The sequence below is a fragment of the Poromitra crassiceps genome, assembly GCF_964638095.1.
Source record: "Poromitra crassiceps genome assembly, chromosome: 10".
Lineage (NCBI taxonomy): Eukaryota > Metazoa > Chordata > Actinopteri > Beryciformes > Melamphaidae > Poromitra > Poromitra crassiceps.
Genome location: NC_139631.1, coordinates 22,158,278 through 22,171,703, shown reverse-complemented (window position 1 = coordinate 22,171,703; position 13,426 = coordinate 22,158,278). Strand labels below are relative to the sequence as shown.

The following is a 13,426-nucleotide window of genomic DNA, read 5'->3' as shown; positions in this document are numbered from 1 at the left end:
CCTCTGTTCATGTTTGTCTAGTGCCACTGCTATACTGATAAAGATCACCTCTGTTCATGTTTGTCTAGTACCACTGCTATGCTGATAAAGATCACCTCTGTTCATGTTTGTCTAGTACCACTGCTATGCTGATAAAGATCACCTCTGTTCATGTTTGTCTAGTACCACTGCTATGCTGATAAAGATCACCTCTGTTCATGTTTGTCTAGTACCACTGCTATGCTGATAAAGATCACCTCTGTTCATGTTTGTCTAGTACCACTGCTATGCTGATAAAGATCACCTCTGTTCATGTTTGTCTAGTACCACTGCTATGCTGATAAAGATCACCTCTGTTCATGTTTGTCTAGTACCACTGCTATGCTGATAAAGATCACCCCTGTTCATGTTTGTCTAGTACCACTGCTATACTGATAAAGATCACCTCTGTTCATGTTTGTCTAGTACCACTGCTATACTGATAAAGATCACCTCTGTTCATGTTTGTCTAGTACCACTGCTATACTGATAAAGATCACCTCTGTTCATGTTTGTCTAGTACCACTGCTATACTGATAAAGATCACCTCTGTTCATGTTTGTCTAGTACCACTGCTATACTGATAAAGATCACCTCTGTTCATGTTTGTCTAGTACCACTGCTATGCTGATAAAGATCACCTCTGTTCATGTTTGTCTAGTACCACTGCTATGCTGATAAAGATCACCTCTGTTCATGTTTGTCTAGTACCACTGCTATACTGATAAAGATCACCTCTGTTCATGTTTGTCTAGTACCACTGCTATGCTGATAAAGATCACCTCTGTTCATGTTTGTCTAGTACCACTGCTATACTGATAAAGATCACCTCTGTTCATGTTTGTCTAGTACCACTGCTATACTGATAAAGATCACCTCTGTTCATGTTTGTCTAGTACCACTGCTATGCTGATAAAGATCACCTCTGTTCATGTTTGTCTAGTACCACTGCTATACTGATAAAGATCACCTCTGTTCATGTTTGTCTAGTACCACTGCTATGCTGATAAAGATCACCTCTGTTCATGTTTGTCTAGTACCACTGCTATACTGATAAAGATCACCTCTGTTCATGTTTGTCTAGTACCACTGCTATGCTGATAAAGATCACCTCTGTTCATGTTTGTCTAGTACCACTGCTATACTGATAAAGATCACCTCTGTTCATGTTTGTCTAGTGCCACTGCTATACTAATAAAGATCACCTCTGTTCATGTTTGTCTAGTACCACTGCTATGCTGATAAAGATCACCTCTGTTCATGTTTGTCTAGTACCACTGCTATACTGATAAAGATCACCTCTGTTCATGTTTGTCTAGTACCACTGCTATACTGATAAAGATCACCTCTGTTCATGTTTGTCTAGTACCACTGCTATGCTGATAAAGATCACCTCTGTTCATGTTTGTCTAGTACCACTGCTATGCTGATAAAGATCACCTCTGTTCATGTTTGTCTAGTACCACTGCTATGCTGATAAAGATCACCTCTGTTCATGTTTGTCTAGTACCACTGCTATACTGATAAAGATCACCTCTGTTCATGTTTGTCTAGTACCACTGCTATACTGATAAAGATCACCTCTGTTCATGTTTGTCTAGCACGTCGCGGCTTTAGAGAAAAGGCCCAATATTGTCCACGACTCCACGCCGAGCGTCACGCCTCTAAAGGAGCAGAAAGAGGCGACAGGCAGCGACACCAACCCCACTTTCTCTCCGGCAAGACCTCTTTCATCCCTCGTTCTCTACGGGCTGTTAGAGGGGCCTTACAACCAACTGTCAGTGTACACAAACAAAGACACAGATGAATAAATTAACTGCCTCCTTTCAGCATGTCAGAGAGTTAGGACAGCCAGAGAGAAGGGGAGAGAGCGTGAGCGAGAGAGCAAGAGAGAGGCAGGAAGATAGAGAGATAATACATTAAAGTAAGACTTCTTGAGTCAGAGTGAGATTCGGCTGACTTGAATATATTTAATATGATTTAAGGTCTCATGAGAGAAGAGATGCAACTAGCACAATGGGCAGGGATACATTTCTTCAAAGAGAAAGAGATGGTTCCAGTGTTTTATAAGCAGGGATGCAAACTCACCAGAGTGAAAAAGGTGACAGATACCAAGGTAGACACAAAACCACTCAAAATCATTCAATTAAGTGCCCTATTTTTGGATCAAAAAGGTGGGTTTGGAAGTCCCGCAAATGAGCCAGCATTGCCGCCGTTGCCATGGAGATGTGAAGATGTGAGATGTGGAGATGTGTGATCTGCTGCCGAGGGGAATCAAAATATTGTGGATGGTTTTGAGGAGAGACTGACAGAACAGAGGGAATATCCTCACCTGCTAGTAGCTCACGACTCGTCACAGAGGGATTTATGAGAAATGCCTAAAAAGAAACGGAAAAAGGGGGGAAAAAAACTTGGGGAAGCTGCTGCGGAGAAAATCTGCGATAGAGAGGTCCTCTGACAGCTCGTTAATTATTATTATTATAGCTTATTATGTCCGTTACTTTAGCCTACTACCGCTAGTTCACCCCTTTTAAACAGACACGGGGTCTGACTACCTCCACTGCCGAAACAAAAGGCGTAACAAAATGACATGCCATTCCGTCCTTGTGACTTTTAAACAGGAGGTGAGGCGTAATGACGCCACAACGATCCCTGCTTTATAAAAGAGGCTAAAGCTAGCGGGGATGATCTTGAAATAAAGCTACACACTTTTTATTTGGACCCACAGAGGGCCGCACAAATAAGAGGAGAGCAAAGTCTGAGTCAATTAAGTAGATCAGAATGTTGGTGTGACATTCAACAGGAAATTCAATGTGCTTTCGCTTCGCTGAAGAGATGAGACTGCCCTGATATTCTCTTCCCTTTTCTGACGGCCCTGACTGTAGAGAAGTGGATGGATGCTAGGGGACCAAGAGATTGCATATATGGCGTGCGCATATCCAAACCATCAGAAGTCCTTTAAAAAAATCGATTTCTGTGACTGTCACATTTCATTTACTGTTAAAAAAGTCAAATATGAGAGATCATTTTCAAGCAGAAGTCCAATTTTTGCCACAGCACAGCCACAGAAGAAAATCTTTACTTTGAGATAATACAGGGTGAGTCGGCCTGCCTACTTGTCGGCGGAGGATATGGGACTCAGGCTTGTAGTGGATAGAGTTGTCATGACTTCTGTGTCAGAGAGTTTCCAGAGATCAGTAGGTAGAGTAAAAGGCCTTTCCTGGAGCTTTTGTCTCACGTGGAGGACCATATTAGCATGTCCATGGTGTTGTGATGAAGAGGGAAGGGGGCGGGCTGTTCCAGACTGCTGTAAATCTTGGGAGAAAAGACCAGCGCTCTGACACACACAATGGCTGCTCTCTTAGCCGGGACTTCCCACTGTGTGCTCTGTGTGTGTGTGTGTGTCCCGTGTGTGCGTGCCGTGTGTGTGTGTGTGTGTGTGTGTGTGTGTGTGTGTCACTCAGCACGCATTGCGTGGGGCTATCAGAGGCCATTTTGTGCCTGGATGGGCCTTTTACAGGACTCCGCTCTCTCACAAGGAGGCGCACAGCAGGGAGTCATCTCTCTGCTGTACTGTAGACACTGGCAGAGGAAGACAGAAGGCAAAGCAGTGGAGAGAGATTGATGGAAAAAGAATACTCTGTTCTCAAATAGCACTTTCAGTTGAGGAAGCTTGCAGTCATTGCCATAGTAACACACTAGTCGTCAGCTGATATAGCATTCTTCCCAGAAATATAAATAAAAGAGATCTCATTCTTTCCAGTCTTCCAATCCAGTGTCTGTACTACATCTGGTACCTTGGAACGGGAACAATTATTCAGCAATCAACAGAAAGGCATGGACATATGAGAAAGAAGGGGACGACCCAGGAGAGCGTCGTCCCTGAAAGAAAAACATGTCAGCCACCGTGTGTCACTACTGACTACAGCCTGACTCACACAGAGCAGCAGATTAAAGAGAATAACTCTATTATAAAAACTACCTACCAGTCAACAATATACGAACACATGCCTTTCATTTCAAATGGATCCACAGATCTGATCATGATCCAGGACAATGCAAAGGCCTGGATCCACAGATCTGATCACGAGGACAATGCAAAAGCCTTGGGGTGGATCAAAGAAGCAGCAGATTTATTTTCCAACAATGAAAAGTGGAAAAAGCCAAACAGAGAGCTGAAGGCGTGCTGCATATCTCGTCCCAACTCAGCTGGCCGGTTCATGGCCAGGCTACCGGCTCAGATCACTGCCTTTTCACTGCATAGATAGACACACATGCACCCTCCAGGAAAAAGAGGCGGGCTGCTAACTTGCTAGCATAATTTTTTTATTCCATTTACAGCAGAGACGTGGCTGACAACAAGTCAGGTCAGGTGGGGGAAAAAGACTGTTGGTTGGTTGGTTCAACACCCATCTAAAATGCATGTTGTGGAATTTAAAAGTCTCTTCCTTCCACTTTCAGTTTAGCTCCAGGTCGATATGTGTATACTATCTAATTGCACACAGTGCCCTAGCTTTCATTTCATTATCATTGTCTACTAGACAATATAGTCAGGTGTCACATGACGTGGTAACCACTGCAGAGTGACCACAGGCACAGGAAGCGGGGGGTTAGCCCAGCGTAAAGGATCACAGTATGGCTATTGAGGCTACTGTTGGCTAGGTTACTAGAGCTGAGCCCACCCTAACTCTTCTATTCAGTCAACTAGGCCCTCCACACAACAACCACAGCATTAAACCTGTAAGACTGCAGGAAGTCACCAGCTATTCTGCATACATGCAGTTACACAGGAAATGATGACTGATTAGTGCTAATCTTTGCTACGAGATCTTATAGTAACTATACAAAGCGAGAAAGGCGTTCTCATTCCTATGTGCTCCGCTTTCTCTTCTGCAGTATCCCACTGAGGCAGTTATTCATCACAGGCTTTATAGAGCACAGAGTTCCCAAACCACTGCACTCACTTTCAAATGAATCTGTTGTGTGGACCACAGAGGGAGGCGTTGAATTTCATTTCTATGCTGTCATTTCCTCCCTACCTTTTTACTAGAACTTTTATTTGACCACATCAATTGACTTGTTATACTGTAAATCTTGACTTCATTAAAAATGTCAAGAGGAGTCTAATAAGGTGCAGTGTGCTCGCTCAGAAAAGAGGGGCAGCCAACTAGTTTTTCCTGTTTTAGGCCCCAGGGGTGTGCATTCACTTTTTGCGTAGTAACACAATGTGCTATATGTGTGTCTATACTGCATGTGAGAGAGAAAGAGAGAGAGAGAGAGAGAGAGAGAGAGAGAGAGAGAGAGAGAGAGAAAGACAGTGAGAGAATCCTCTTGTTCACCATTCAATATTTCAGAAATATAGTAGTGTTGTGTTATCAATAATTTTGTTTTTCCCCCCAAATGTCATTTCAAAAGAAAACGCTTCATATGTACACACTGTGAATGAGTGAGTGAGTGAATGAGTGAGTGAGTGTCAGTGAGTGAGTGAGTGAGTGTGTGTGTGTGTGTGTGTGTGTGTGTGTGTGTGTGTGTGTGTGTGTGTGTGTGTGTGTGCATATGTGTGTGTGTGTGTAGGTGTGTGCGTGCGTGCGTGCGTGCGGTTGACAGGTGTGGCCATGTTGTCTAGTATGGGGAGCAGGGGGGGGGGTTAGCCAATAGTGTTACTGGTACATTATCTTTAATTTAGTTCATGTAAAAAAAAAATATATACTGTATACTGTGTTTTTTATATGTGACTGTGATTGAGTGAGTGAGTGAGTGAGTGAGTGTGTGTGTGTGTGGTTGACAGGTGTGGCCATGCTGTCTAGTATGGGGAGCAGGGGGGGGGTTAGCCAATAGTGTTACTCGTTCATTATCTTTAATCTAGTTTGTGTAAAAAATATATATATACTGTATAGTGTGTTTTTTATGTGACTGTGAGTGAGTGAGTGAGTGAGTGAGTGAGTGAGTGAGTGAGTGTGTGTGTGTGTGTGTGTGTGTGTGTGTGTGTGAGAGAGAGAGAGAGAAGGGGAGGGGTGTTACATTACTGTGTGGGTCTACTCCACATGCACTTACATGTTGTTTGAGCTCCTCCTCGACAGTGGGGGACATCATGATGACACAGACGAGCAGGACCAGCAGGAAGTAGAGGGCGTACATGACGCGGGTTCCAGTGGACTGTTTGATCTTGGGGCAGCAGCCACAGCAGCACGAGCAGGCAGCCGAGCCACAGCAGCACGCCAGCTACACACAGAGGAGAGGGAGAACACATTATTACATTAGATTACATTGCATTACATTACAACATTATCCAATCAGCTTCACATTGGTCCACATTCATCATTATAAGCTAAAGCTATCCCACATATAGAGACACTGCATGAAATAGGCCACGCCCATCACGGGGGAAATTGCTCCGTTCACTTCCACACACCAGCGTCATTTTCCTTGAATTAAACATAGCTAAAAGCTGTTGTGTGGTGGGCTGCGCAGACAACAAATAGGCAGTTAACGTTTTTTTGTACTCCTGAGCAAAACAAGGAAGCCATTGAGAATTGGCGAGAAGAAAAATGTGGATCTAGCTGTCAAGGAAGTAAGTTGGAGTGTTCATCTTCCGTATATACGATCTTTGTGTGCAACACGCAACCATGCACCATGCAGGATTGGAGGGGGGTTTCTGTCCCCGTTTTGGGCGTGGTTTCTGAATGATGACGCGCTCCACGGTGTCTCTATGGATCAATTGAAGGGGGACTTGGGTCCAGGCACATTGCTCTGAGGCTGAGCCTGCACTCTGACCTTCCTGGCAAACCAACAGAGGAATTCCCGAGGTCAGCGAACTTGAGCGAAGTATCACATTAACAGTGAATTTGATTACAGTGAGAGGAACATTTCACAACGTGCAATGAAACAGTGTCAGAACAGTGAAGGGAAGAATGAGAGAGAGGCCAAGAAAAGAAGCGCGTTGGTCCTAAAACAATAGAGCCAAAGTAGACGTCACTTCCTGCTTCAGCATGCGATTTCATCTGCCATTTATTTTCCCATACTACATTAAGTTATGCTTATAAAAATAGTTTTACTTGGTCAAACCAAACGATTCGGTTATATTTAGAATCAGGAGAGATCATAGAACATTTCACTGACCAAAAACGTTAAAAAAAAATAGCAGATTAAAAACAAATCTTTTTATCAGTTTTGGTGATAAATGTTCAGTGAAATGTTCTATGGTCTCTCTCTCCTGATTCTAAATTTAGCTGAATCACTTGGTTTCACTCGGTAAAACTATTTTTATAAGCATTTTACAAAATGTCTATGGGAAAATAAATGACGGATGAAATCTCTCGGTGCGCATGCTGATTAAGCAGGAAGTGACGTCAACTTTGGCTCTCCATTACTATTCCAGGTCTGAGCCATTTGTAATGGGAGACAGCAATACAATGGAAAGCTCCTTTGCAACATCAACTTGGCAACTTATTGGACAGGGAACAACTTGCAGCAGAATAGACCTGCCTGTCTGTCACTTTGCTCATTCATGGTTTCTATACCCCCCCTCACCCCCCTTCATCCTACGTAAGCTGGCAGCTCTTGGCAGGGTTGGGCAAGTTACTTTCAAAATGTAATATACTACATATTACTAGTTACTTTCATTTGAAAGTAATAAGTTACTTTACAATATTACTGTCTGTGTAGAGTAACGTGTTACTTATTTACACTACTTTTGCATTACTTTCACCAAAATAACAGCAGTAGCCGAATGGCATCGCCGCCCCGGAACCATCCTGAAAAATAACTTAAATCATCTTGAAGTCAGTGTAAACTGTCGAAAATTCTAAATGTTATCCTTTTCCTTTGTTATTGTCATCTATAGTGGTTATTTGCATAAAACACACAATTTGATAAGGAAATTATTGTATCTTTATTTAAATATGTGCTTTGATGACATTTTTTTAACTGAGTTACCTCCAACACTGGCTCTTGGTCACTATAGACTGTTTTAACTTGACAACAAAAACATTCTAAATTGAACCCCAGCTCACTTCCTGTTGCAGTGTTTGCTATGGACAGAAAAGAGGGAAAAAAATATTAAAGTGCAGGACTGACCATTCCGTGAAAAGCGTCTATAGACAGTGAAGCCTCTCTGCAGTCCATCCACACAGACATGCACAGATGTCTGCTCTGTTTCTTCTGACAGGCGCTCATAGCAGGACCGGCCTGGGCCCCTGCTGCCTGTGTTCTATTTCAGATATAATAACACAGCGGAGCGTCTCTCTCTGTAGCCACCCGGCCGGCCCCACCCTGAGAACACACGCGTGAGAGGGTTCTGTCTCCGAAAATGTGCACAGTTCCAGGTTGACAAAACCCCCATGATCTTATTCTATAGATCTTACATTGAGTCTGTTGTTATGTTTTCTTTAACTTGCTGGTATGGTCAACTGAGCGTCAAGGCCAGGAACTCACTTTCCAAAATAGTGAAAGTGAGCAGCAAGATCATAGGTGTCCAGCAGAGCATGTTGTTGTCAGAGCTGTTCAATAGACAGGTAGGCAGAAAAGCCAGAGCCGTTGTATCAGACAGCAGCTCACATCCCCAATTCCTTGAGTTTCAGCTCCTGCCATAGGTACAGATTGCCCCCCATTAAGAGCAACAGATATAAGCACTCCTTCATCCCCACTGCCATTTCTATTCTGAACTCCGGCCAGGGGAGGAGCTAGCGAGTCCATTCATCGGGGAAAGGGTGGTGGTTATTTTAAATACCATCATCTAAATTGTCAACAGTTAGTTCCGACCGAGCAATTTGATTGGACCAGAGGGATCTTAGCAGTGCTGACATTTCACGATAACAGCACTGGCACGCACTGTGTGTATATCGCTCTGCTTTGCATTGATTAGACTGCGTTCAAACAACGCTCACACCCAGGGACAATGATATGGATTGAACCTTAACACGTTCACTGCCAATGACGAGTTGAGTCGTCAAAAAAAATCCAACGGTTGACTGCCAATGACGATGGGACGTGGATCAACGCCCCCCACGTCTCCTATAAAAATATTGGAGCCACCGAACGTGTACAACCCATTCCACCGACCCACTAAGTGGCGACAGTGCTCTCCAGACTAGAAAAAGCCGAGCCAAAACTGCAGGGGAACGCGCGAGGAAACCATTCTCTCATACTGTAAAATGGATTGGCGAAAACGCTTTCGCTTTTGCGCATTATCGCGCTGGGAGCTGGCGGTGGGGGATTGCAAATTTGCATAATAGATTATGGGTGAAACACACTTTGAAACACCAGCAGAAAGCGCAGAATCGCACGCAGCTTCATTCCAGCTGAGCTCAACCGAAAACCCAGAAACGAACGAGCCTCATTCTCATACTGTAGGCGAAAACGCTTTCACGCTGGTGCACACGGGCGCACAACGGTGGGGGGTTCCAACACGCAGCATAAAGCCTAGAATCGCACAAAGCTTCATCAAAGCTCTCAAACCCAAGAAACGAGTGAGCCCCATCCACACTCGCCGACGAGGGGGCCGCCAGGGAGGGAGGCTGCTCACTGCTCAGACAGGCAGTAGAAACTCGCTTGTGACAAACGCTGCTGAAAGCCACCACGGAGGGAGGAGTTTGAAGGAGAGGGCGTTCAGAACTATATTGTTTAGATGTCTGATCTCTCACTGATGCCAAAAATAAATGGTTAAAGTGACTGTTCTGCCTGTTTGATTGAATTTCACAAAACTGCGATTATCTCAGCTTTCAGTCTCAGACGCTGAAACCATGCTGTACTCAACGGCTAATATCTACATAACTACTAACTCTACAAACTAACTCTTTTAGACAGAGAAAGCACACATTCTATTAGTACTTTTGTGAACTTTGTGTTCACAAAGTCCAAGCAGAAAATAATCCTCGGCTCTTGTAAAATGAGCCAGAATCCTCAAAAAAACCCTCTGGCAGAAGCTACCTACAGTAAAAAAAAAACGGCTGGCAGTGAATGTGTTAATTATGATCGGTAAGCTGAAATCGTCTGTGCTAACCTCAAAGTAGCTAATGTTAGCTTAGCTAACTTGCAGTCAGGAAACTGCAGGCAGGAAGTTTACCTGTTGTTGCTGGTTGCTTGGCAACTCTTGGTAGTGCAATCCTGGGGGAACTGTTTTTGTTGGTGGAGGCGAATGACAGACAGAAATCATCTGTTGTTGCAAATGACTTTGTTTATGCTGTACAACTGTTGTATAAAAGCAATATCACACTCGAGGTCGTGCTGTTGTCTAATATCGTCGTCATGGCCGTGACACTCTCGTGTGATCTATTTTTGTCCCACTGATGATGTCATAAAAGGCATTGTGACATGACTGATGATGTCATCATCAGTAATGTCATAAAGTCCCGGAAGTGATGTCATCAGTGATGTCACTTGAGCAGGTGAGCGCGCACAGTGGTCGAGCTGCAGGATTTCACTATTAATCTAAAATGTGTAAAATAGTAATAAATAAATAAATAAACAAACAAACAAATAAATAAAAAAAATGTTTTGTGTCCAAACTTATGACTCATATTTGGAGAAGAGAGTCGTCATTCTGTCTTTATCACAAGCAAGCAAGGCCCAATGTTCTCACAAGAACTGTGAGGCAAAAAGCAATACAAAGTGTTTGGCTACATATGGTCCTGTAGTGGAAAACAGCTGAGTCATGGTTCTGTGTGTCTGGCACACCCTGTACTGAAACTGAGACATTTCTGCGATTAGGGTGCATCTGTGCTGCAAAACAAAGATAAACACACAAAGAACCAGTTATAACTAGTAGATACTAGTAATCAGAAATAAACGTATATCCACTGCTGCTGACCCTGCTGAGAGGAGTTGCTGGTGAGGTGGATTTCTGCTGCTGAGTTCACATCATAAGAGAGAAGATACAGATATTAAAGACATAGAATAGTATAACTTCCTATCCACACTTGGCCTGAAGATGGTTATTACATATCTCCTGTCGTTCTGAGACTGAATTTATTTAAATCTGTATCTTCAATACTTTTTTCCCGCAGTGTCCGACTCCTCAATCTCTTTACACTGCCGATGTGGATCTTGTGGTTGGATTGCACCCAGAGACAACGTAGAATACCAATCCCAAATTCGAGTCCAACCACGTCCATATTAAAATGTTTGTTCAGACCTGTCACTTAATGTGTCCTCCTGTGGTGATCAGCTTACAGCATTGGCATTTAAATGACAAGTGTAACCTTAGTCTCTGTCCGTAAGTCTGCGTGTGTGTGTCCTAACCCAGGCCGTGTAATCTGGTCAGGGTGTGCTGATGTAGTAAAGCCAGAGTGTGACATGGTCTGATGTGCTGTGTTCCACTCCAGATGCTGCTAATCTGCGGTATGCTGCAGCCTGGTGGAGCCACACAGACGTGTGGTCAGGAGGATCAGGCTGCTCTGACCAGGGCTTTCCCCCATGCTTCCATTTTTCAGTCAGATGACATAATGCAAATGATGTCATCCAGATATTCATTTATTTTAGCATTTTTTCCCCCATTCATCAGACTTCTCAATAATTCTGAAGATGATTCTAATAGCTTCGTCTTTCTGGTGTGAGCTATGTGGGTTGGTCTTCAATAGTTCTCTAAACCCGCTCCTGTGTGAAACCAAACCCTCTAATGATGTTCACCACCCAAAAGGAAAACCCTGCTTTATTTAGATTCCTTATCTAGGCCCGAGATAATGAATGTACTGGTTTATAGTGTGTTCTCTAGTGAGCGACTAAATTATTAACATTGAGTGAAACCATTGCAATTACTGGCTCCACATTTTCTTCCTTTGCTATGGTGGAAGAAGGATTATGGCTACAATTTACACCATTTCAATGTTGGCAATATTTATCCCTATGAGTATTACTTGTGGAAATAAAAAATAAAAAATGCTACATGATTATGCAGGTTTAATCTGATGCTGTGTAATCCTCAGCGATCAGCCTGCAGTTTCTGGACTTGAGGAGGGGTCTATTAAGCTGTGTAGAGTCAGAGGAAGACGTCTCCATCTGATTATACACAGCTTAATAGACCGGTCTTCATCTGACTATAGACCTTATTCGATTGACGTCACTCACGTACTGACACGCCCACCGCCGCCATATTGTTGACATAATGCAGCAGCTCTCAAGTGACAGAGTATGTGGAGCAGCGTTTATAGGAAGCTAGCCGCTGTTAGCGTTACCTGTATCGTTCCAATTGTGTTCAGATGGTGACCTGCGTTAGGCATGGCTGTAGTAATGACAGCAATAAAGTCCCCGTGGTTTGTTTATATCTCTACCGTCCTCAGACGTGAAGGGAGCGGCACTGAGGATACGTTAGCAGCACAGGAGAGGTGTGTGGATAGTTAGTTGAGACAGGTGAAACTTTCTGACAGCTCCTCACAGCAAAGTCTGTTCCCCTCGTTCTTTTGTTTATTTATTACAGGCATTAACGGCTGCCGTCGGCAGCATACAAATAACAACTGTGGGGTTTTTATTGGTGTCATTAGCATCGCTATTTTGTAATGGAACAGGAACGACAATAAGGCTGTTACTAGTTGTCAGCTGCAGCGCTGTGTGCGCGCAGGACGGTATGTCAACAATATGGCGCCGTCCACGGTTAGCGAATAAGGTCTATACACAGCTTAATAGCTTAATAGGATAAGCTTTGTGTCTTCTACACTAACAACCCTGATTCAATGGACTATTAATGAAGCCCAACAGATTGAAAGTAAGCAGGGGGAGAATGCGACCATTTAAACTGTGTGAGGGTGTTTAGATTTCATTAGTTAGGGGGTGTTTCACCACCAGTGGGCTGCACACACAGTGAGGGGGCCAACAGAAAACTCTCTATAGCACTGATGGAGGGGAGGGGGGCTAGCCGAGGGGAATGCCCCGCGAGGAATTCCACTACACAGAGACAAAAGGGGTATCCATGGTAACGCACGCTGACCCCGCCCACTTCATGTCCCATCCACCCCCCTCCTCGCCCCCCCCCCCCCCCCCCCCCCCGCCCCACCCCACCGGCATGTCGACAGGTGGTCGGCCTGTCTGCAATGTACACCCCTACTTCAATATCACAGCAACCCCCCACTAGCTTGTTCTATCACCCTACCCCCCAAAATATCATTCTATAGCATAGCAATAGCATTTGATCTACATGGTAAGTAAGCCTCAGTCTAGCATTTGGCCTACTAAAAATAAGCCAGGACTCCCCCCAGCCCCCCCCCCCCCTCCAGGCTCCAGGCCTCTCACTACATCGTGACGCTGGGACTCTTCATAACAAAGAGACTTCTCTTCCTCTCTCAGCCTCGGGCTCTGATTCACGCTCTTCCTCTCACTTCCTCCCCCCCCCCCCCCGCTCTCTTTGTGTTTGTCTCCTTTATTCCTTTCAGCCCTTCTTTGTTACCTGCCGCTGCCCTTTACCCTGCATCTCACTCTG

At 44.2% G+C, this 13,426-nt stretch overlaps 1 protein-coding gene across 1 annotated transcript in view; it reads right to left on the bottom strand.

Annotated features, from left to right (window-relative positions):
- serinc5 (serine incorporator 5) overlaps positions 1–13,426 on the bottom strand; it is a 32,530-nt gene that overhangs the window by 11,393 nt on the left and 7,711 nt on the right. The window contains exon 2 of the mRNA XM_083645032.1: positions 6,073–6,240. Within this exon, the coding sequence (XP_083501158.1) occupies positions 6,073–6,240 (168 nt within the window). The remainder of the gene's footprint in view (positions 1–6,072; positions 6,241–13,426) is intronic.